Source organism: Sycon ciliatum, chromosome 8 (genome assembly GCF_964019385.1).
Source record: "Sycon ciliatum chromosome 8, ocSycCili1.1, whole genome shotgun sequence".
NCBI lineage: Eukaryota > Metazoa > Porifera > Calcarea > Leucosolenida > Sycettidae > Sycon > Sycon ciliatum.
The window spans coordinates 9,324,352-9,344,829 of record NC_088650.1 but is presented as its reverse complement, the minus strand read 5'-3'; the positions used below and the strand labels follow the sequence as shown (position 1 = coordinate 9,344,829).

At 45.3% G+C, this 20,478-nt stretch overlaps 1 protein-coding gene across 1 annotated transcript in view; it reads left to right on the top strand.

Moving 5' to 3' along the window:
* Positions 1-20,478, top strand: part of LOC135823534 (uncharacterized) — a 99,510-nt gene that overhangs the window by 42,180 nt on the left and 36,852 nt on the right. Inside the window, exons 45-69 of the mRNA XM_065336378.1 lie at positions 357-533; positions 705-878; positions 1,240-1,413; positions 1,979-2,110; positions 2,330-2,512; positions 3,241-3,363; positions 4,129-4,302; positions 6,103-6,225; positions 6,711-6,836; positions 7,111-7,239; positions 8,189-8,323; positions 8,614-8,808; positions 9,030-9,155; positions 9,615-9,812; positions 10,726-11,049; positions 11,420-11,737; positions 12,029-12,334; positions 13,006-13,131; positions 14,209-14,406; positions 14,638-14,763; positions 15,149-15,478; positions 17,489-17,614; positions 17,808-18,005; positions 18,216-18,341; positions 19,546-19,875. Of these exons, the coding sequence (XP_065192450.1) occupies positions 357-533; positions 705-878; positions 1,240-1,413; positions 1,979-2,110; positions 2,330-2,512; positions 3,241-3,363; positions 4,129-4,302; positions 6,103-6,225; positions 6,711-6,836; positions 7,111-7,239; positions 8,189-8,323; positions 8,614-8,808; positions 9,030-9,155; positions 9,615-9,812; positions 10,726-11,049; positions 11,420-11,737; positions 12,029-12,334; positions 13,006-13,131; positions 14,209-14,406; positions 14,638-14,763; positions 15,149-15,478; positions 17,489-17,614; positions 17,808-18,005; positions 18,216-18,341; positions 19,546-19,875 (4,677 nt within the window). The remainder of the gene's footprint in view (positions 1-356; positions 534-704; positions 879-1,239; positions 1,414-1,978; positions 2,111-2,329; positions 2,513-3,240; positions 3,364-4,128; positions 4,303-6,102; positions 6,226-6,710; positions 6,837-7,110; positions 7,240-8,188; positions 8,324-8,613; positions 8,809-9,029; positions 9,156-9,614; positions 9,813-10,725; positions 11,050-11,419; positions 11,738-12,028; positions 12,335-13,005; positions 13,132-14,208; positions 14,407-14,637; positions 14,764-15,148; positions 15,479-17,488; positions 17,615-17,807; positions 18,006-18,215; positions 18,342-19,545; positions 19,876-20,478) is intronic.

The following is a 20,478-nucleotide window of genomic DNA, read 5'->3' as shown; positions in this document are numbered from 1 at the left end:
TACTGTAACGGCTATTTGTATTTATAGTTACCTGTGAGTGATGGCTATTATATTCACTGTCATTTCAAGAAAAGGATCTCTCATACAAACAGGATTAAAACAAGTCTCCTGACCAAGGTACTGCAGTGTTGGCAGCTGAAATTCGACCCCAGCTCGGTGCGCTTACATTGCAAGAACCCAGCACACGCTTGTACACGACCGCTAGAATCGGTGCTGCACCCGAGCATGAAAATCCGGGGTCAGATTTCAGATGGCACCACTGTAGATGGTTTGGTTAGTAGGTGAGTGGCGAGTGCAGTGGATCTGCAAATGAACGATGAAATGAACTCTATTCTGTACCCTTTGCTGTGTGACAGTGATTCAGTGTCCAGGGCTGGAAGCGCCCATGTTTGGTATGCTGAACGACAGCAGGCCAGGTGTTGTCAATCGAAGCGTAGCATTCAGCTGCTCCGCTGGTTTCCGCCTGCTTGGACTGTCACTTCTCACATGTCAAGAGAATGCAAGCTGGAGTGGCAATGAGCCTGTCTGTGAAGGTGAGGATATGAAGAGGCCCCAACCTGTCCAGGCCATTCTGTCAACGACAGTTTGTTCGACTTCATTCTACTTGGCCCAGTATGATTGTGTATAATGGTTGGCTGGTTGTGCTAGTTTGTGTTTTTTGGTGAATGTTCTATTGTTCCTATTTATGGTTCTGATATCCTCAGATGTGGACGAGTGCGTGCTTCTGGCTGCAAATCCTTTCTCACTGAATGAAGACGATATGCGAATCCTGAACTCCACACAGCCATGCCATCCCAATGCAAGTTGCACCAACACAATTGGCAACTTCAGTTGCGCATGTGACGCAAATTTCACGGGAGACGGACGCAACTGCACGCGTAAGGAACGAATTTTGAAGCCCTGCCTTTAGCGGGCAATGCCATCAACTTTATTGGCTCCTTTGTCAGCTGTATTTGTCATGCCTATCAAGTTTCTTTAAAGTACTGAGTAAACCTCCACTCGGCTTCTCATACCCTGTATGTGAGTTATAGGGGAAATTTAACCTTAGAGTTCTCACCGCAACGAGAATGCTTCTATAGCCTATTGAAGATTTAAACTGGAAAGCCGATTAGGTGGGTCCTGTACAATGATGATGTTGAAGGCTGTATAAGGCTCTGCACCAAGGTGCACCACTCTAGCTGCCAAAGCCCACCTCAATTATGCAAGCATATAAGTATCCATATTCCCCTATGCTTACAGTCATACGGTGCTCGCCTCTGATCACTCCTGCCAACGGCCTCATCAACTCGAGCAACAGCGATGTGTTTGGCAGAACGGTTTTCCAGTGCATCATGGGCTACCAGCTAGTTGGATCAGACACCCTGCAGTGCTTGCCGAACGCCACCTATGACAATCCTGTACCAGTGTGCGTAGGTAAGTTTGTGGCTTGATCACTTACTTCATCAGTTCATTCAACACACCGGCTGCTCCTGTCAGCAATAGAGAGTCTAGGCAATTACAGCACTGTTTGCTGTGTTTCTAATGAGTGGCATCACACATATGCGCGCACGCACACACACACGTACGCACACACGCACGCACACATGCACACACACACAAACACACACACACACACACATACACACACACACACACACATGTACACAGACATGCCCGTACACACTCACACACATATATACACACACACACACACACACACACACACACACACACACACACACACACATACTAGTTTGGCATTGCAATCAAAGCGTAGACTATGGTGTTATGCACAGAACTTCCACCTCCACTGAATGGGGTTAGGGGGCAGTCTAAGACTCTTGAAGCTGTGTAGCAGCATTGTAGGAAAATTGAATGCTTCTGAGTTGTTTTTGAGGCTGTGTGCATATGTGCAAGTTCGAAATGCATAGCGTGCCGTAACCTTGTCCCTGACAATGTAGTGCTGTTGATGTTATATCTGTACTGCGGCTGCCTGCAGATATCAACGAGTGTGTGGTTAATGCCACAAACAGTGGCGTATGTGACCCAAACGCTAACTGCACGAATACCAACGGTTCTTTCATGTGCGCCTGTCGATTTGGCTTTACTGGCAATGGTACATTCTGCGAGGGTAAGTGGTGACCAATGACAGATTTCAGCCAAAACAAGACAGAGACCCTACTTTTTCGAAGTAGTTTTCTTGGTGATTGTTTTTTGCATACTGACTTCCTTACTACATGAATGTACTCCAAAGCTAGGAATAATTATGTGTATATTGCGGTCCCTCTAAAGGTCCGTGGATGGCTAAAACGTCTTTGAATGTTTGGCATTTGTGTTTTGTGTCTTGCAGAGGTGGCTTGTCCTTCCTTGCTCAGTGTTATCCCTCCCAATGGACGCATTGTAGGTGATTCGAGTGCACTATTTGGAAGCAGCGTGCAGTTTTCCTGCGATCCTGGCTATGCTCTGAATGGAACATCGAACCTAACATGTCAGATCAATGCCACTTATGACAATGATGTGCCAATCTGCTCAGGTAGCTGCTTCAAGAAACTACTGTATTGTGGTTCAAGTTGAAATACAGTCGAATGTCACTTATCCGGTCGCCAGTTATCCGAGCACGTCGGTTATCCGACAAGCCCGGGAGTGGTAATTTTTTGACTCTCAACAGTAAAATTCTAAAAAAAATTGTTTTTTTTGTACATTATACGGTGTAATATGCATTTACTTGAAGTAGATGTTGTCAAGTATGCTAACATGTATGTGTACATGGAGCAATTCATGAATATGCATGAATATATTTGGGTATTGTGTACATAAATCAGTGAAATCCAGCCATATATGCACATAAAAAATGATATCAGTTATCCAACATATCCAGTTATCCAACATGCCTGATTCCCGAAGTGGTCGGATAAGTGACATTTGATTTTATAGCGGTGACTAAGTAACTAATCCACTGTTTAAAGGAGCATTTAGAGATGTCCGTTTACCCAACTGTGTAGCTCAACTGAAGTGTGTGTGTGGGGGGGGGGGGGGGGGGGAGGAGGGGGGGGGGGGGGGGTGCTTGGATGTTGGTGTATGTGTGTGGGGGTTGAGTAGGGGAAGGTATGACACATGGGTGTGTGGGACGGTGTGTGTGGGTGTGGGTATGCATGATTTGAGACTGTCCAAAGCCATTCAGCCTTGATCACTTCCTTGCCTGCCTAGCAGTCTTAGTATTCTTGGCATTGTCTGCTCAAACTGTTGCCACGCTTCCTGCAGATATCAACGAATGCCAAACGGGCACACACAACTGCAGTCCTAATGCAGTGTGTTACAACAGCATTGGATCCTTTGATTGTAACTGCACCGAGAACTTCACTGGCGACGGAGTGAACTGCACATGTACGTTTCGATAGAGTGATTTCACAGCTTTGTTATGTGACTGCATATTGGTAGAAAGTGTAAATGTTGACTAGTTTGAGGGAAAGACACAAACGGGAAAAGTCTGAAGAAAAAATTGACTGTCACCACCAGGATTCGAATCAGGGACCCTCGCTTGTAGCTAGCGATGCTCTAACCACTGAGCTATGGTGTAGTCGTCATCCCAGCAGAGACCAAAGTGTAAATGGCATTCGGACGGTGGAATAAACCAAACTGTTATTGTATCACCCTTTGGTGACAGGATGGGCAGGGTTTGGAAACAAAATGGCTGCACCATATGGTCATGGGATGGGTGCGCAGCAGCTCTGCAGTTTGGTCCCTGGTTTCCAAGCTTTCCATACACGGCATCCCAGGAATACTGGAGCAAAAAAAGGGAAGTGCATTCTGATAAGAGCTCGGTATCCACGGAGAACAGGAATTGTCCTTTGAAGAAACTTTTTTTGTCTTGCAATGTGGCTGTCCGCAGACGACCCTGCACTGTGGTTTTGCTGTTGTAGATGTGAGGTGTGAGAGAGAAGGGAAGTGCAATCTGATAGGAGCTCAGTATCCACAGAGAACAGGAATTGTCCTTTGAAGAAACTATTCTTTTCAGATGTTATGCTAGCGAGGAATAATATTATCTTCATTGCATTGGGTGTGAGTTGTTGGGAGTAGAGGTACTTTTTGTTTAACCATGACAATCGTTCTGGACATTTTTGTTCCCTTTTATTTTCTTGACATCTCCAGTGATCTCATGCCCGTTATTGCAAGCACCACTGAATGGGATCATAAGCAAGCAAGACAACATCATCTTCGGCATCACAACCTTCCAGTGTAGTACTGGCTTCAGTGTGGCTGGCTCAATGAACCTGACGTGCCTGCGGAATGCTAGCTATGACTTTGCTCGTCCTACTTGCACCGGTACGCACACTTCGATTTGATATGTATCCTGTCTCCCTGGGAATGAATGTACAGTCGTCCCTCTCTAATCCGGCACTTGGTTATCCAGCACCTTTGCAAACCAGCACACTTTCTGGCCAAACCGATTTTTTCAGTTCATTTTCTACGCTTAAATCCGGCACTTGAATTCCACCTCCAGCAGCGATTTTCTGCAACAAATCACTCAAACTGTACATAATTCGATTTTCTAATCCAGCAGTTGTACATCGCATACCGTCAGGGAGCACTGCAACGTACACAACACATGTAACATACACTTGGGAATATCTTATGCCAGTGCATAGGATATTCCCAAGTGTATGTTAAAGACATGCATTCCACAAAGTACTGTAGGGCCTTCCCTATCAAAATAATAAATTCTACTACTACTACTACTACTACTACTACTACTACTACTACTACTACTACTACTACTACTACTACTACTACTTGGACTGACACAGAAAATCTCTACGTTTTGATGTATGACACAAACATGTATGTTAAAGGGGAAGTATACCCTAAAATCAAATTTTCACCAGTTGTAGTCTTCTGGGTGCTGAGTCGAATGGTCTTGGTCCGAGGAAGCTGCGACGCTCCCTTCCTACTTGAATCCCAATCGAACTCGCGCACTTCCACCGAAACTGGGTGACTGCGCCCTACTAGATGGGGATTTGTATGCAAAATGTCACTAAAAGCGCCATTTCGTTCTTATAAAAGCACGGATGACCGCGATTGGCCCATATGTTGTAGTCTTTTGGACGCTGAGTCGACTGGTTTTGGTCCGAAAAGGCTGCGATGCAGCGTTCCTCCTTTATTCCCAATCGAACATGGTTGAACAAGCGGTCACGTGCTCCTGGGTGCCCAAATCACCTGGTCACCGCGCCAGCAGGTGACAACTTTCACACCAAGGTTCAACTCGAGTTCAACTCGAGTGACAGGACTGCACCCAAAAAAGGTCAAACAGGCTAGTAAGTTGTACCCTGCAGGCACGGTGACCAGGTGACTGGTGTACGCAGGAGCACGTGACCGCTTCTTCAACCATGTTCGATTGGGAATAAAGGAGGAACGCTGCATCGCAGCCTTTTCGGACCAAAACCAGTCGACTCAGCGTCCAAAAGACTACAACATATGGGCCAATCGCGGTCATCCGTGCTTTTATAAGAACGAAATGGCGCTTTTAGTGACATTTTGCATACAAATCCCCATCTAGTAGGGCGCAGTCACCCAGTTTCGGTGGAAGTGCGCGAGTTCGATTGGGATTCAAGTAGGAAGGGAGCGTCGCAGCTTCCTCGGACCAAGACCATTCGACTCAGCACCCAGAAGACTACAACTGGTGAAAATTTGATTTTAGGGTATACTTCCCCTTTAACAGGTGGGCCGGGTTGGAGGGCAGGATTTGATAATCCAGCACCCTTGTTTATCCAGCAGAAAATGCCGTTGCAAAAGGTGCCGGATTAAAGAGGGACGACTGTACCGTGTTTTCCGGAGTATAAGCCGCGCTTTAAAGACCAAGAATTCACCCTCGAAAAGTCGGTGTAGCTTATACTAGGATGGTCAAATTAACAGTCATAAATAGTGTAGGTGTCTGCATTTCATGACAAATATCTACTCCAATGCTGCTTATACTCCGTAAAATACAGTACTACGTGAAGTCCTTTTGTTTTTAGTGATTCTTGCAAGCCAGACCTTCATTGCTGGTAGCTGATGTACTTCTACGTCTAAAAGTTGAATTCGCTATATATCCTGTATTTGCTGTTGTTGCTGTGTCCTCCCGTACAGATAACAATGAATGTGTTGAAGGCAGTCATACCTGTGACAGCAATGCAATGTGTGACAACACAATAGGCTCATTTCAATGTGCATGCACCTCTGGCTTCAGAGGGAACGGAACATTCTGTGAAGGCAAGTCGAGCAGCTGCAACATGTGCACTCAGCCCTCTTTTTAGCACCCTGCTATTTTCAAAAGTTGATATACCGGGTGTAAGCGGCCGTTGGAGGTTACCTCGGTAACAGGGACGATCATTTACCGTTTTTTTGTAATTATATTTGCATCAATTGACCTGCATGTTTAGTCTTTCACTCGTATTTAGGGAGGAGCATGAGACGTATGTAAGGAAAAATACTGCCCTGCACTTGGGAAACATACTAGATTCTCATGACAGATCATGAATCACTGATTACATGTCTACCCTCGTGAGTACGCCATCGGTTACAGGACAAACCTCGTTGGTAGACAATGATCCCAATTCCCTGTCCCCGGAAACGCAGTTAACAGCCGTGCATACAAGCCTGGATAGTAGCTAATACTTGCTATAAGACCTACAAATGAGGGTAAACCAGTATGCGGGATTGTTCTAATTTAGCTTTCATATCTGTTTTCGTCGCAGGCTGCAGTAACACGACATTTGGACCCCAGTGCCAGTTCGATTGCATATGTGATCGAGGTATCTGCAATCCCGTCAACGGCCACTGTGCCTGTTTCAACGGATCCATTGGTGCAGCATGCAACGAAAGTAAGTCAAGTCAATGATATTAGTCTACACAATAAGATTACGCCTACACTGTAGCTCAGTGGTTAGAGAATTGCTGACATTAAGAAAATGTTTGAGTCCTGGTGGTGACGGTCAACTGTTTCTGCAGACTTTTCCCGTTACAACTCCCTCAAACTTATGAATCGATCTGTATTGGTATATAATTCTGCATTTCCATTTTTCCATTGGTTTCTTGTTCAAGCCATGGTCATTGTGCGCTTGTGCTTGGTCTGATCTTGTGCACTGCATTCTGCAGCTTGCATGAACAACACGTTTGGTCAGAATTGTTCGGCTGAATGTCGGTGCATGAACGGAGCAACGTGTGATCCGGTCGACGGCTCTTGCACATGCTTGCCAGGCTTCATAGGAGCATACTGCGAAAAACGTAAGTTTCTTAAAAAGAATTTTTATTTACAATTACGCGGCACTAGCCAATTAAAAGGTGATATGGGCGATAGCCAGCCATGGCGGTAGTAGAGGGGATAGAGGAAAAAATGAAAGGAACTGAAATGTAAGAGAAGCGGATTCAATCGCAATTGTTAGGTACCTTTTCGTACTTAACACAACGTTTGTGTGCACCGCTAATGTAGCCTTCAACCCACATACAAATCATACATAGCGCGGTCAGATGCACTCTTAGAACGTTTCTCATGCATCATGTAACAATGTGTGACAGTCATGTTCGCTGGTATTTCCGGGCATCTGTGGAACAATAAGCCTTTTGCGTGTTGTACAGATGCACGAAATCCCGTAGAATCCCGTAGAACCTAATGGGTGTTGAATGTGCAGGACCCTATTGTGTTTTCTGCTATTTCCACTAAGAAATGGGCCCTGAAGGCATTTCAAACGAAAACCTTTTCTGACAAAGATCTAGCTAGTCATTAGTTCTAACCAAATTGAAGAAGCTGGAATAGGGATTGTTTGCCCTTAGTTATGAGGCTAAAATTGGTCAAATGCGCATGCATAGCACACAATGAACACCCAATCGGTTCTGTACACACCTACGCCCTAGCACTGAACTTCGTACATCTGTACAACACGCAAAAGGCTTATGGATCCTGATGTCGATAATGTTGCTTCAACTGTCCGCATGTCATGAACCGTTTCTGCAGAGATAGGATTGTATATGCAACAACTTTAACAAGCTATGCACCCAGATGTGCACTGAGCCATACTATGCTCAGTTTTCAGCTGTTGATTATGTGGCCGGCACATTCTCACTTTCCTCATTTTCAAAATCTATGGATGTCTCCCGTGGCGGGAATAATATGAGATCCCAGCCTCAGCAAACATAAGCAGAAAACTTATAATCCACTCTCTGGTCTTCTATTTAGCCTGCTCCAATAATACCTTCGGCGTGGACTGCGAACGTTTCTGCTTTCAAGTCTGTGACAATGATGCCTCCTGTGATTTCCAAAATGGAAGCTGCTTCTGTTTACCCGGATTTCTCCAGCCAAATTGCTCCAACCGTAAGCATATATTCCAAGAGTCGTTTTACATCATTCGCAGATCATTGAATTTCCGATCTAGCTTAGAGTGTAAGATGACATGGCAATGCTTTCTAACATGCCACACTATAAGTATGTTGCTGTGCTTTACACTGTTCTCATTACAATGAAATATGCTATCCTACAAGCGCTTTGCGTTAAAACAGAATGTTTATACAGTACGGTGGATCCTGCAGCCTATCCGCACATTCTATCCTGACGCATCCTTGTCTTATTGTCTTATTAACATACCCTGTCTTTGATGTCTGTAGGAGTCCCCTGTGCTGAACCGGAGGCAGTTGCCAATGCCAATCCTCCCATGGTGTCCGGTCCTGAAGGAGAAGTGTTCCTGTTTGACCATCAAGTGCTGTATGAGTGCCTGCCTGGGTACAACATTGGCGGAGGTGACTTGGTACGGGTTTGTCAGGCCGACGGAAACTTCAGCGGCATACCGCCGGTCTGTGAAGGTATGCTTGAACTGCAGTATAAAGTCATTTCTGCCATGGGACACTGCAAGGCTTACACGATGATCTCACAATTGGATTATTTGAATCCATTGGATGATCACTGAATACCTGCAGGACTTGCAGATGCAAAGTTGAAGTAGTGTTTAACGGTAAATGATTTTCATAAGCAACACATTGGGTTGCTGTTTTCTCTCTGACACTGTGTTGTTTCTCTGCTCTAGATATTGATGAATGTTCCAACGTGACACTAAATAACTGTGATTCCAACGCCACCTGCACCAATCTAAACGGAACGTTTCAGTGTGATTGTAATTTCGGTTACAGTGGACCGGGAACAGTTTGCCAAGGTAAGACAGCCACATAGGAACCGGTTGCTATCCTGTTTCAATCGTTACTTGCATGCATGTTGCTTTGATTCAAAGTCTCCTTCTTACATGCGTGTGCATGTGTATGACCAGCATAACGGATCCGGGGCCATGTACCACTATTGCTTCATAACTGAAGTGGCAGGGCAACAGCTTGGATGAACGGCTTGGCAGAACTATCACATGTGACCCACTTGCTTTGCCCTGCATGCTGGTCTTTCATGCAAGTGTATTTGTATTGTATTGTTTGTTTTACGGATTCTCCAGAGGTGAATGGATACCTATCATGGGAGTCTCACCAAACCAGTTGAATAATGAAAAATAGAAACGGATAAAACTCAAATAATATCTGAGAATTTAAATCAAGGGAGAGGAAGAAAATCAATAGATTGAGAACCAGAGTGTTATGGCTCATTGTACATGCTCTTGCTCTTGCTTTAGCTCTACAATGCCCCGCACCACCGGAGCGCAGCAATGGCCGGTTTGTGCAGGAACTCGATTCCCGTGCACCGCAGATTAACTACTCTCTGAATGCTCGGCTCACACTGATTTGTGATCCAAACTACGAGATCGTTGGAATCGCTACCCTACTATGTTTGGGAAGTGTGTGGAATGAGGACGTCTTTCCAAGCTGTCAAGGTGAGTTGTGAAACTCGATCAACATCAAGTGATGTAGGAGTGTACATGTATGTTGAAAGCAAGCGAGTGTCGTAATGTGCTGCAACTTGAACGCGATCAGAACTTTTGGCTAATAAGGCTGACCGTATGCAACTATTGGCGCCAGTCATCATAGTATGAACTAATTTCTTGTGATACGGGGGCAAGCAACAGTTTTCGACTAGTTCATCAATGAACCTTTCCTGTTCATGTTACTGGTGTGAATGAGGTCGGCCATGGAGCACATGTGGTGGAGGTGGAGCCAATTCTTTGAAGCTCCTGCAGGATCGAAGCTAGTTACAGCTCTTACCATTGTTCCTAGGTGGATACACAGTTAATGTGACTCTTATCCTTGTTTTATGTATGTACACGTTACATTGCTGTGGTCTAGTACCCAGCATGTATGCTAATATAGGCTCTCTTCCTCTTGCTCTATCTCTATCTCTATTGCTCTTCATCTCTCTACCTCTTCCCCTTCCTCTCCATCCCTCCCCCCAACACACCCTGCCTCCTTTACCCACTCTTTTTTTCTCTCACTTTTCCCGATCCATGAAATTCACGTTGATCCCAAGGCCTTTGGTCGGGGGAGTAACGCACCTTAACACTGCAACTAATGTAGTACCTACACATCTTCTACATGTACTGCACTGTCATTCAATTTTCTTGTTTCCTTTCTTTCTGCATTGGGAAATTGAGCCACTTGCCTTTTACTGCTCTTTTATCTATAAAAAAAGGCTTACAAGCCAGATGGAAAGGAACTAGAAAAAAAGGAAAAATACGAATGTCTTTCTGCAGGTATCTGAACTCTGATCAAAATATATTGAAAATGACTTTGCACCAGCTTCATGCACACTATCTTATCTCAACTACAACTGATTGTGATCCTTTCTTGCAGATGTTGATGAATGTCTCCTGTTCTCCAGTGCTAGTGCAAGCTACAGTGGTGTGTCAAGTGGTAGTGGTGACGGTAGCGGCAGTGCTAGTGGCTCTGGTCTACAGCAATGTGACCAGTTTGCTAACTGTACAAACACTGACGGAGGTTTCTTTTGCACGTGTGAAACTGGCTTCTCTGGAGATGGATTTGACTGTGCCGATATAGATGAGTGTATTGCTGGAGGCAGTCATAACTGTGATCCGAACGCAACCTGTAGTAACACACAGGGATCATTCTCCTGTAGTTGTAATGCTGGGTATATGGGCAATGGAACTCTGTGTGAAGGTGAGGTATGATTGAAATGTGCATTAATTCAGCCTTTCTTGGATACCTGTGCCTTTCTTTGTTCACTACCCCAGACCATCTCTCACTCGATCTCAGTCCGAACTATCTATGCATTAATTATAATGGATAGCACCTTGTCACCAACAAACTCCCAATCTTGCAAGAACAGCATTGAAATATAATAGATTATGAAGTGCCATGACTGCTGCATTGCTCCCTCTCAATCCTGTCTTCAGTTGAGTCCTCTATCCTTTGCAGCTAAGAGAATGTTTTGTGTGCAGGTGTGTATTTGCTGAAAATAATCCAGGTGTGTTTTATTACCTCAATCACTCAGCCGTGTGTTCGTAATTTAATTTTCCTGTGCCTGCAGATGTTGATGAGTGTCTTCCATTATCAAGTGGCAATGACAACCTTATGGATGGGATAAGCGGCAGTACTAGTGGAAGTGCTAGTGGCTCTGGTCTCGGTCCATGCAGTCTGTTTGCCAACTGTACGAACACAGTCGGAAGTTTCCTTTGCACGTGTCAAACTGGCTTCTCTGGAGATGGATTTAACTGTGCCGATATAGATGAGTGTATTGCTGGAGGCAGTCATAATTGTGATGCAAATGCAACCTGTAGTAACACACAGGGATCATTCTCCTGTAGTTGTAATGCTGGATATATGGGCAATGGAACTCTGTGTGAAGGTGAGGTATGAGCAAAGTGTGCATTAATTCAGCCTTTTCATGGATACCTGTGTCTATCATTGTCCAATACCCCAGATCATCTCTCACTCGATCTCAGTCCAAACTACCTATGCATTATATCTCAAGCGGTCATAATTATGATGGATAGTACCTTGTCACCAGCAAGCTTCCATTGCAGCAAAGAGAAGGTTTTAGTGGGCAGGCTTGTATTTGCTGAAAGTATTCCAGGTGTGCTTTATTACCTCCAGCACTCAGTCCTGTCTTCTTAATTTAACTTTCCGGTGCCTCCAGATGTTGATGAGTGTCTTCCATTATCAAGTGGCAATGACAACCTTATGGATGGGATGAGCGGCAGTGCTAGTGGCTCTGGTGTGGGTCCATGTAGTCTGTTTGCCAACTGTACAAACACAATCGGAAGTTTCTTTTGCACGTGTCAAACTGGCTTCTCTGGAGATGGATTTAACTGTGCCGATATAGATGAGTGTATTGCTGGAGGCAGTCATAATTGTGATGCAAATGCAACCTGTAGCAACACACAGGGATCATTCTCCTGTAGTTGTAATGATGGATATATGGGCAATGGAACTCTGTGTGAAGGTGAGATATAGTTATTATGTATTAATTTTAATAGCCTGTTCTGGTCTGTATGTTTTTGGTTGGTGCTTTGATGTTTGTACCCAATACCCCAGGCACACTCTCATGCCATCTCTCAAACCACCTATTCTCCTTAATACGTCCCAAAGTAGTTAGATAATCTGGAGACTCATATTATGTTTGAATGATCATCAAGTGATGTATGTATGCCTGCAACAGTACGACATTTCAGGGGTGACTTCATACGTGTGTGTCAGGCTGATGGAAAGGTTCAGTGGCAGACCACTTTGCAGTTCAAAACAGGCAGGTCTACGGTGTAGTAATGAGCCTTGTACCTCTCAGAGCTGGATCAACCAGATAGGGAGAATCACTGGGATAATACAGTGCATGGTCTCCGGTGCTCTCCTTCCGTCTGTTTGGATCTGTATGTAATGGCCGTGCTATGTTTGACTGTTGTAGAACCTGTAGTTATTTTATAAGGTGGTGTTGCTCAGACAGTTGGACCAAGACCACAAGTGTTCGCTGCATACGCAGTGAAATCGTAAAACATTGGCCGCAAACAAAATTGTATAATATGTTACTTTGTCACAGCATGGGTTCAGTCCTGGTTTCGCTGCAAGAAAGGCATTGGGTCGCGGTTTTCTCTCTGTCACTGTGTTGTCTCTGTGCTCTAGACATTGATGAATGTTCCAATGTGACGCTAAATAACTGTGATTCCAATGCCACCTGCACCAATCTAAACGGAACATTTCAGTGTGATTGCAATTTCGGATACAGTGGATCGGGCACAGTTTGCCAAGGTAAGACAGCCATATTAAACTCATACCTCGGATATCTGGACCCCGAAGTCCCAGGCACTTCGGTCTACGAGGCAACCTTTGGGCGAGTATCAATGGATATATTACTACCCTTTGTCCCTTTTTTGAAATAGAGACTCCGCATGCCACCTCTATGGCCTATCCCCATCAAAATGTATGTGATTCGGAGTTACGGGCATTTCAAAGTTACGGGCAGTGGCCGGTCCCGGACCGCCAGGATAAACGAGGATGAGTGTATAGAAACTGGTTGCTGTTCGGTACACAGCAGTTTGTTACTTGTGTTGAGTACGGAAAGGAGTCATACTCCCCCGACACAACGGTCAATGGGCACGGGTAGGCGGAACGACATTTATAATTGGAGAAGAAGAGACGGAGACAAAGGCTGTATTCGATTGTAGAAACTGGATCCCGATCCCCGCCGACCAGATCACTTCGATCGGACGGATACAATCGAATGTGCACAACCGATAATCCGTTTCAAGGCCTTAGCAACCGCGTTGCTACAGCTCATCCCGTAGTATCTGTACGCGTTGTGGTAAACTCTTGACCTAGTGCATGCATATTGCGAGTTTTGAGTAGATACGAGTCGTACTATCGAAATGAATCCGTCGAATCCGTCTCTGGGAGGTGGGTTGACTGGATCCGAATCCGTGCTCTCGGGATCCGGATTCGTACAATCTAACATGCACAAATTTGGCGAATCCGGGTCAAGGGCTGATGGATTCGTACAATCGAACATGCCCAAAGACGAACGAAATGGATGTTGTTTAGATTCAAAGTCTACTCCTTATATTGTGTATCCATGTGTATGAGCAACATCTCTCTACGTGACTCAAATACAGTAATTATTGTAACGTTATCGGCCAAAGTCGCTGCACAGGCAGACATTCTACACGGCGTGGAAATTGGAGAGGGGGAGGATCAACGGTACTTTACGGTAATGTCTTAGTGTTGTATGTAAATACTACACTGCTTTGGCCTCATTCCCCGCCCATACGGTAGCATAGCCTCTCTTTCTCATGCCTCTCTACTGCAACTGATTGTGATATTGTCTTGCAGATGTTGATGAATGTCTCCTATTCTCCGGTGCTAGTGCAAGCGACAGTGGTCTGTCAAGTGGTAGTGGTGACGGTAGTGGCAGTGCTAGTGGCTCTGGTCTACGGCAATGTGACCAGTTTGCTAACTGTACAAACACGGATGGAGGTTTCTTTTGCACATGTCAGACCGGCTACTCAGGGAATGGTTTTGACTGTGCAGGTAAGCCAAACTCAAACAGGTTGCTGAACTCTGACCAGTTCTTTCTTCAGTGCCTCCAATGTCTCAGTGACAAGCACACCACAATTCTGTTATATTTGTAAAGAAGTAGTGTCCTAACTCTCCACTACCCCCCCCCCCCCCCCCATCCACCAGCAAACTCATAGTTTTCACCTTCAACGAACTGCTGACTTGTATGCTCAAACTCTGCTTTACACTTCATCTTTTCTTCAGATATAGATGAGTGTGAAACTGGAGGCAGTCATAACTGTGATCCAAACGCAACCTGTAGCAACACGCAGGGATCATTCTCCTGTAGTTGTAATGCTGGCTATATCGGCAATGGAACTCTGTGTGAAGGTGAGGTATAACTAGTGTGTGTATTGAAAGATTCAGCCTTTTCTTTGACGGATGCCTAACATTGCCCAATACCCCAGACTCCCTGTCAATCGATCTCATTCCAAACTACCTATGCCGTGCCCTTCATTATGTCTCAAAGTGGTCAGACAGTGGAATGTACATTGGTGCCAACAAACTCCAACTTTTGCACCAAAAAAGAAGGTGCAGTATAATGCAATGAAGTGCCATGGCTGCTTATTTGTTCCCTCTCAATCCTGTCTTCAGTGGAGTCCTCTATCCTTTGCAGCTGAGAGAACATTGTATGGGCAGGCATGTATTTTCCCATGTGTGTTCTTCCACTATCACTCAGCCCTGTGTTCTTAATTTAATTTTCCTGTGCCTCCAGACGTTGATGAGTGTCTTCCATTATCAAGTGGCAATGACAATCTTATGGATGGGATAAGCGGCAGCGTTAGCGGAAGTGCTAGTGGCAGTGCTAGTGGCTCTGGTCTGGGTCCATGCAGTCTGTTTGCCAACTGTACGAACACAGTCGGAAGTTTCCTTTGCACGTGTGAAACTGGCTTCTCTGGAGATGGATTTAACTGTGCCGATATAGATGAGTGTATTGCTGGAGGCAGTCATAACTGTGATGCGAATGCAACCTGTAACAACACACAGGGATCATTCTCCTGTAGTTGTGATGCTGGCTATATGGGCAATGGAACTCTGTGTGAAGGTGAGGTATAACTATTAGGCAGGGCATAGCTTAAGGATTTCATTTAGCTCGGACAAATGTCCTTCCGTTTTGAAATCTGTCCGGACATGCCCGGACATTTTCCACAACACATTTTCAGGGTGTTTCTTCTTTTTATTTTTAGTAGTACTGAAGTATATTCACAATGACTCATTATGTGGACGTATCTCACACATTAAATAAAAAAGTAAATTATCGTATCCGTTCCCGAAGGGAACTCACGACGGCCGCTAACACCCGATAAACCCTAGCGGCAGATGCAGCGCCTAACGGTGGGGGTGAGTGGGCAAGTCTCACAACCACTGGCACAAGTGCCGAAATCGACCCCATTACGGCATTAGCTGCATCCATGTACCCCTTGTGCCTGGCCACAAGTTCCCAGTTGACTGTGGGTAGCATCACGGCTGGAAAACCGCTCCCAGGCAGGACTTGAACCAGGTACCTCTCGTATCTCAATCATGGTCTTTGACCAACCCACTGTGCCTGCCTGGTTCTCACACATTACTATGTACAATTCCCCAATTTATTTGTATTAGAAACTGAACTATTTACTGACGACAAATGTATGTACAAGAAAGCGTTGCAGTCAAGAATTTTGCGAACGCGATATGCTCCTTGCAGAGAAGGTAAGTCAGTTCGAATTTGCGTCGTGCAATAGCGGCAGCACCATCGTCTATCTTGCACAGTGCCTTCGCAATTGGAGCGAATTCGAGGGCATTTCGAGCGGGACACTCTTGCCTGCGGAAAAGATTCATTGCTCGTTTATGCATCTCCGTTCCAGCATGATCCTTGAACGCTGATGTTCTCAGGTTCTTGGATCCGGTTATGAAAGCCTCGCTGAAGTTTTTACAACTGCGGACTCTGTCTACAAACTTGATGCACACGGAAGACTTCAAACATTCTGCTAACAGCCGATCGTTCTTCTGCCGGTCACAAATCAGCCAGGCGGAAGTAAGTCAGCTCTGCATCATTGTCCGAGATCCACTTATCGCAAGTAGCGGCCTTCACACCACGGACTTTTTTGCCCGGCGGCAAGTCCTCTGAATCTCCCTTTTATCCCTTTTATTTCGCTTTCCACAAGACATTCTAAAAGACTATCTGCATTCCTGGTCAGTGAAAGAGTGAAAAATAAAAGATGACATCTTCCTCTCGAGTCAAGAGCGAACAACTGCACTGCAGACTGCAGTTCAACCCAGGGAGTAGTACTACTCCCTGGTTCAACCCATCGATTCAAGTGCGAAGTCGACACCATGTACAAAGGTCGAAAGTGTGAATTGACTGTAGCAACCGCGTTGCTACAGGCGGATCAAGTAAATCTGGTGAAGTACGCCTGAGGCTACGGTGTAGACGTGTTAGTTGTACGATATGCAAGTCGCATTTGGCACGAAGCTCCGAAGAAAGCCCAACTCTGCATATTAAAAAAGGTCGAAAGGTCGCTGCTCTTTTTTTCCTTTTTTGACCGGACACTATGTCCGGTGAAATTGAAAACGTCCGGTCAGTGGCCGAAAATGGCCGGAAAATGTCCGATGTCCGGCCGTTAATCTATGCCCTGTTAGGTGTATTGATTTAGCCTGTTCTGTTATGTGTGTGTTTGTTTTTGATGCTTTGATGTTCGTACCCATTGCTCCAGATACATTCTCATTCCATCTCTTCCCAAACCACCTATTCTGCTTGATATGTCCCAAAGTAGTTTATATTCTAGGGAACCGTATCATGTTTGGTCATCAAGTGATGTACAGGTATGCATGCCAGCAACGACAACTGTATGTAATGGTCGTGCAATGTCTGACTTATGCAGGACCTGCAGTTGTATTATGAGGCAGTGCTGCGCAGACAATTGGATGATGAACACAGTGAAATCGTCAAGCATTGGCAACAAACGCAATTGTATATATTTTCTTTGCCACGGCAAGGGTTTAGCCCTGGTACCGATGGGAGCAAGACATTGGGTTGCTGTTTTCTCTCTGTCACTGTGTTGTTTCTGTGCTCTAGATATTGATGAATGTTCCAACGCGACACTAAATAACTGTGATTCCAATGCCGCCTGCACCAATCTAGACGGAACGTTTCAGTGTGATTGCAATTTCGGTTACAGTGGACCGGGCACAGTTTGCCAAGGTAAGACAGCCATATATAGGGATCGGTTGTTATCCTGTTTAGTTCCTTTGCTTGCAATGGCACATCTACATCTTGTAGTTAATCATGGAGCATCCTTTTAATCTATATTTGAAGATCAGGATAGGCTACGATGCATCTTCGATATCCGAAATAAAATGCCTGTGGGGGGTCTGATTGTGATCCTTTCTTGCAGATGTTGATGAATGTCTCCTATTCTCCAGTGCTAGTGCAAGCTACGGTGGTCTATCAAGTGGTAGTGGTGACGGTAGTGGCAGTGCTAGTGGCTCTGGTCTACGGCAATGTGACCAGTTTGCTAACTGTACAAACACGGACGGAGGTTTCTTTTGCACGTGTCAAACTGGCTTCTCTGGAGATGGATTTGACTGTGCAGGTAAGCCAAAGCGGTTGCTGAACTCTGACCAGTTCTTTCTTCAGTGCCTCTGATGTCTTCATGACAAACACACCACAATCCCGTTCTCCTTCTAAGGAATTTATATCTTCACTCTCCACTACCCTCCATCCACTAGCAAACTCATAGTTTTTCACCTTCAACGTCCAGCTGAATTGTATGCTCCAACTCTGCTTCCACTTCGTTTTTCAGATATAGATGAGTGTGAAGCTGGAGGAAGTCATAACTGTGATGGGAATGCAACCTGTAGCAACACACAGGGGTCATTCTCCTGTAGTTGTGATGCTGGCTATATCGGCAATGGAACTCTGTGCGAAGGTGAGGTATAATTTGTGTGTGTCTGGAATGACTACCAACGCATATGGCCGATTGGTTTGCAGGCCTGCCTGCGAATCATGAGGTCCCGAGTTCAAGACCCGCGCTGGTAGCAGGGAGCGTGTAAAACGACTTTTTACGCGTGTTGAACTGCGCCGACACCCACGGTCAACTGGGTACTCACATCTCGGAGTGAGAATAACAAGGATGCAGTTTACAGGGTTATGGGCCGTTACACGCCCGATTGGTTGAGAGACTAACCTCCTCTCCCCTGACTCACTTGTGAGGTCTGCATTCGCCACTAAGGTGAACAGGCAGCCTGCGGTTGCGAAGGCTAGTTTGTGTGTTTCTGAACATTCAAGCGATGCCGACGCGGATCCCGCGAATATTATTATTATGGAATGACTCAGCCTGTTCTTTGCCGGATGCCTAACATTGCCCAACACCCCAGACTCCCTGGCAATCGATCTCATTCCAAACTCCTATGCACCGTGATATGTCTCAAAGTGGTCAGATAATGGAATGTACATCGGCGCCAAACAAACTCCCACTATTGCACAAAAAAAGGAAGGTGCAGTATAATGCGAAAAAATGCCAGGACTGCTGCTTTGTTCCCACTTAGTGTTGTATACATTGCATGCATCATAGGAGTCATGTGTCATAATTATCATGTTTCTCATGCTATTCATCCTTGCACACGCTAGACTAGACGTCTGCATAGGGACAGCTTGCTGGTGTGCTGCATGCATTCATTGCTAGTTCCATGCATAGTTCTTTGCCCTACTGTGGCGGGAAGGTCGTCCCGTGCAGCCGCAATGATCAGCTGCGCTACGGAGGTTCAGTTCCGGCAAACATGCGTGCGGATTTGCATTTTGCTGCTTGTTTTTTGATGTATTTGTAGTAAGTGCAAGAAAAGAGCTTGCTGGTGCAGTTGTTGTTTGGTTTTGGTTTTGAGTTTAGTTTGCTCTTTGGTGTTACCTGCTTTGAACGATCGCCTTTTGTGGAATCGTTACGCTCCTTGTGGTACAATAATACCGTCTTCAGAAATATCGAACACACTTAGTCCTGTCTTCAGTCGAGTCCTCTATTCCTTTGGAGCCGAGAGAACATTGTATTGGCAGGCATGTATTTACTGACATTTTTCCATGTGTGTTCTTCCACTATCACCCAGCCCTGTGTTCTTAATTTAATTTTCCTGTGCCTCCAGACGTTGATGAGTGTCTTCCATTATCAAGTGGCAATGACAATCTTATGGATGGGATAAGCGGCAGCGTTAGCGGAAGTGCTAGTGGCAGTGCTAGTGGCTCTGGTCTGGGTCCATGCAGTCTGTTTGCCAACTGTACGAACACAATCGGAAGTTTCTTTTGCACGTGTCAAACTGGCTTCTCTGGAGATGGATTTAACTGTGCCGATATAGATGAGTGTATTGCTGGAGGCAGTCATAACTGTGATGCAAATGCAACCTGTAGCAACACACAGGGATCATTCTCCTGTAGTTGTAATGCTGGATATATGGGCAATGGAACTCTGTGTGAAGGTGAGGTATAATTATTGTGTGTTTATTTAGTCTGTTCTGTTATGGATGTGTGTGTTTTTGATGCTTTGTTGTTTGTACCCAATACCCAATACCCCAAACGCCTTCTCATTCTATCTCCTCCCAAACCACCTATTCTCATTGATAAGCCCCAAAGTAGTTCATATTCTAGGGAACCTTATCATGTTTGATCATCAAGTGATGTACATGTATGCATGTCAGCAACAGTAGATCATTATCAGGGGTGGCTTCGTACGAGTTTGTCATGCTGATGCAAACTTCAGTGGCAGAGAATCAAGCCAGTTATGTTCCGACCCAATGTGGTAATCAGACTTGTGCCTCTCAGAGCTGGATCAACCAGATCTGGAGAGTCACTGAGAAAACACGGTGCATGGTCTGTTGGGATCTGTATACAATGGTCGTGCAATGTCTGACGTATGCAGGACCTGCAGTTGTATTATGAGGCAGTGCTGCGCAGACAATTGGATGATGAACACATTTGTGCTCTGAATACGCATTGAAATCATGAAGCATTGGCAGCTAACGCAAATGTAGTGTGTATGCTTTGCCACAGCATGGGTTTAGTCCTGGTACCGATGAAAGCAA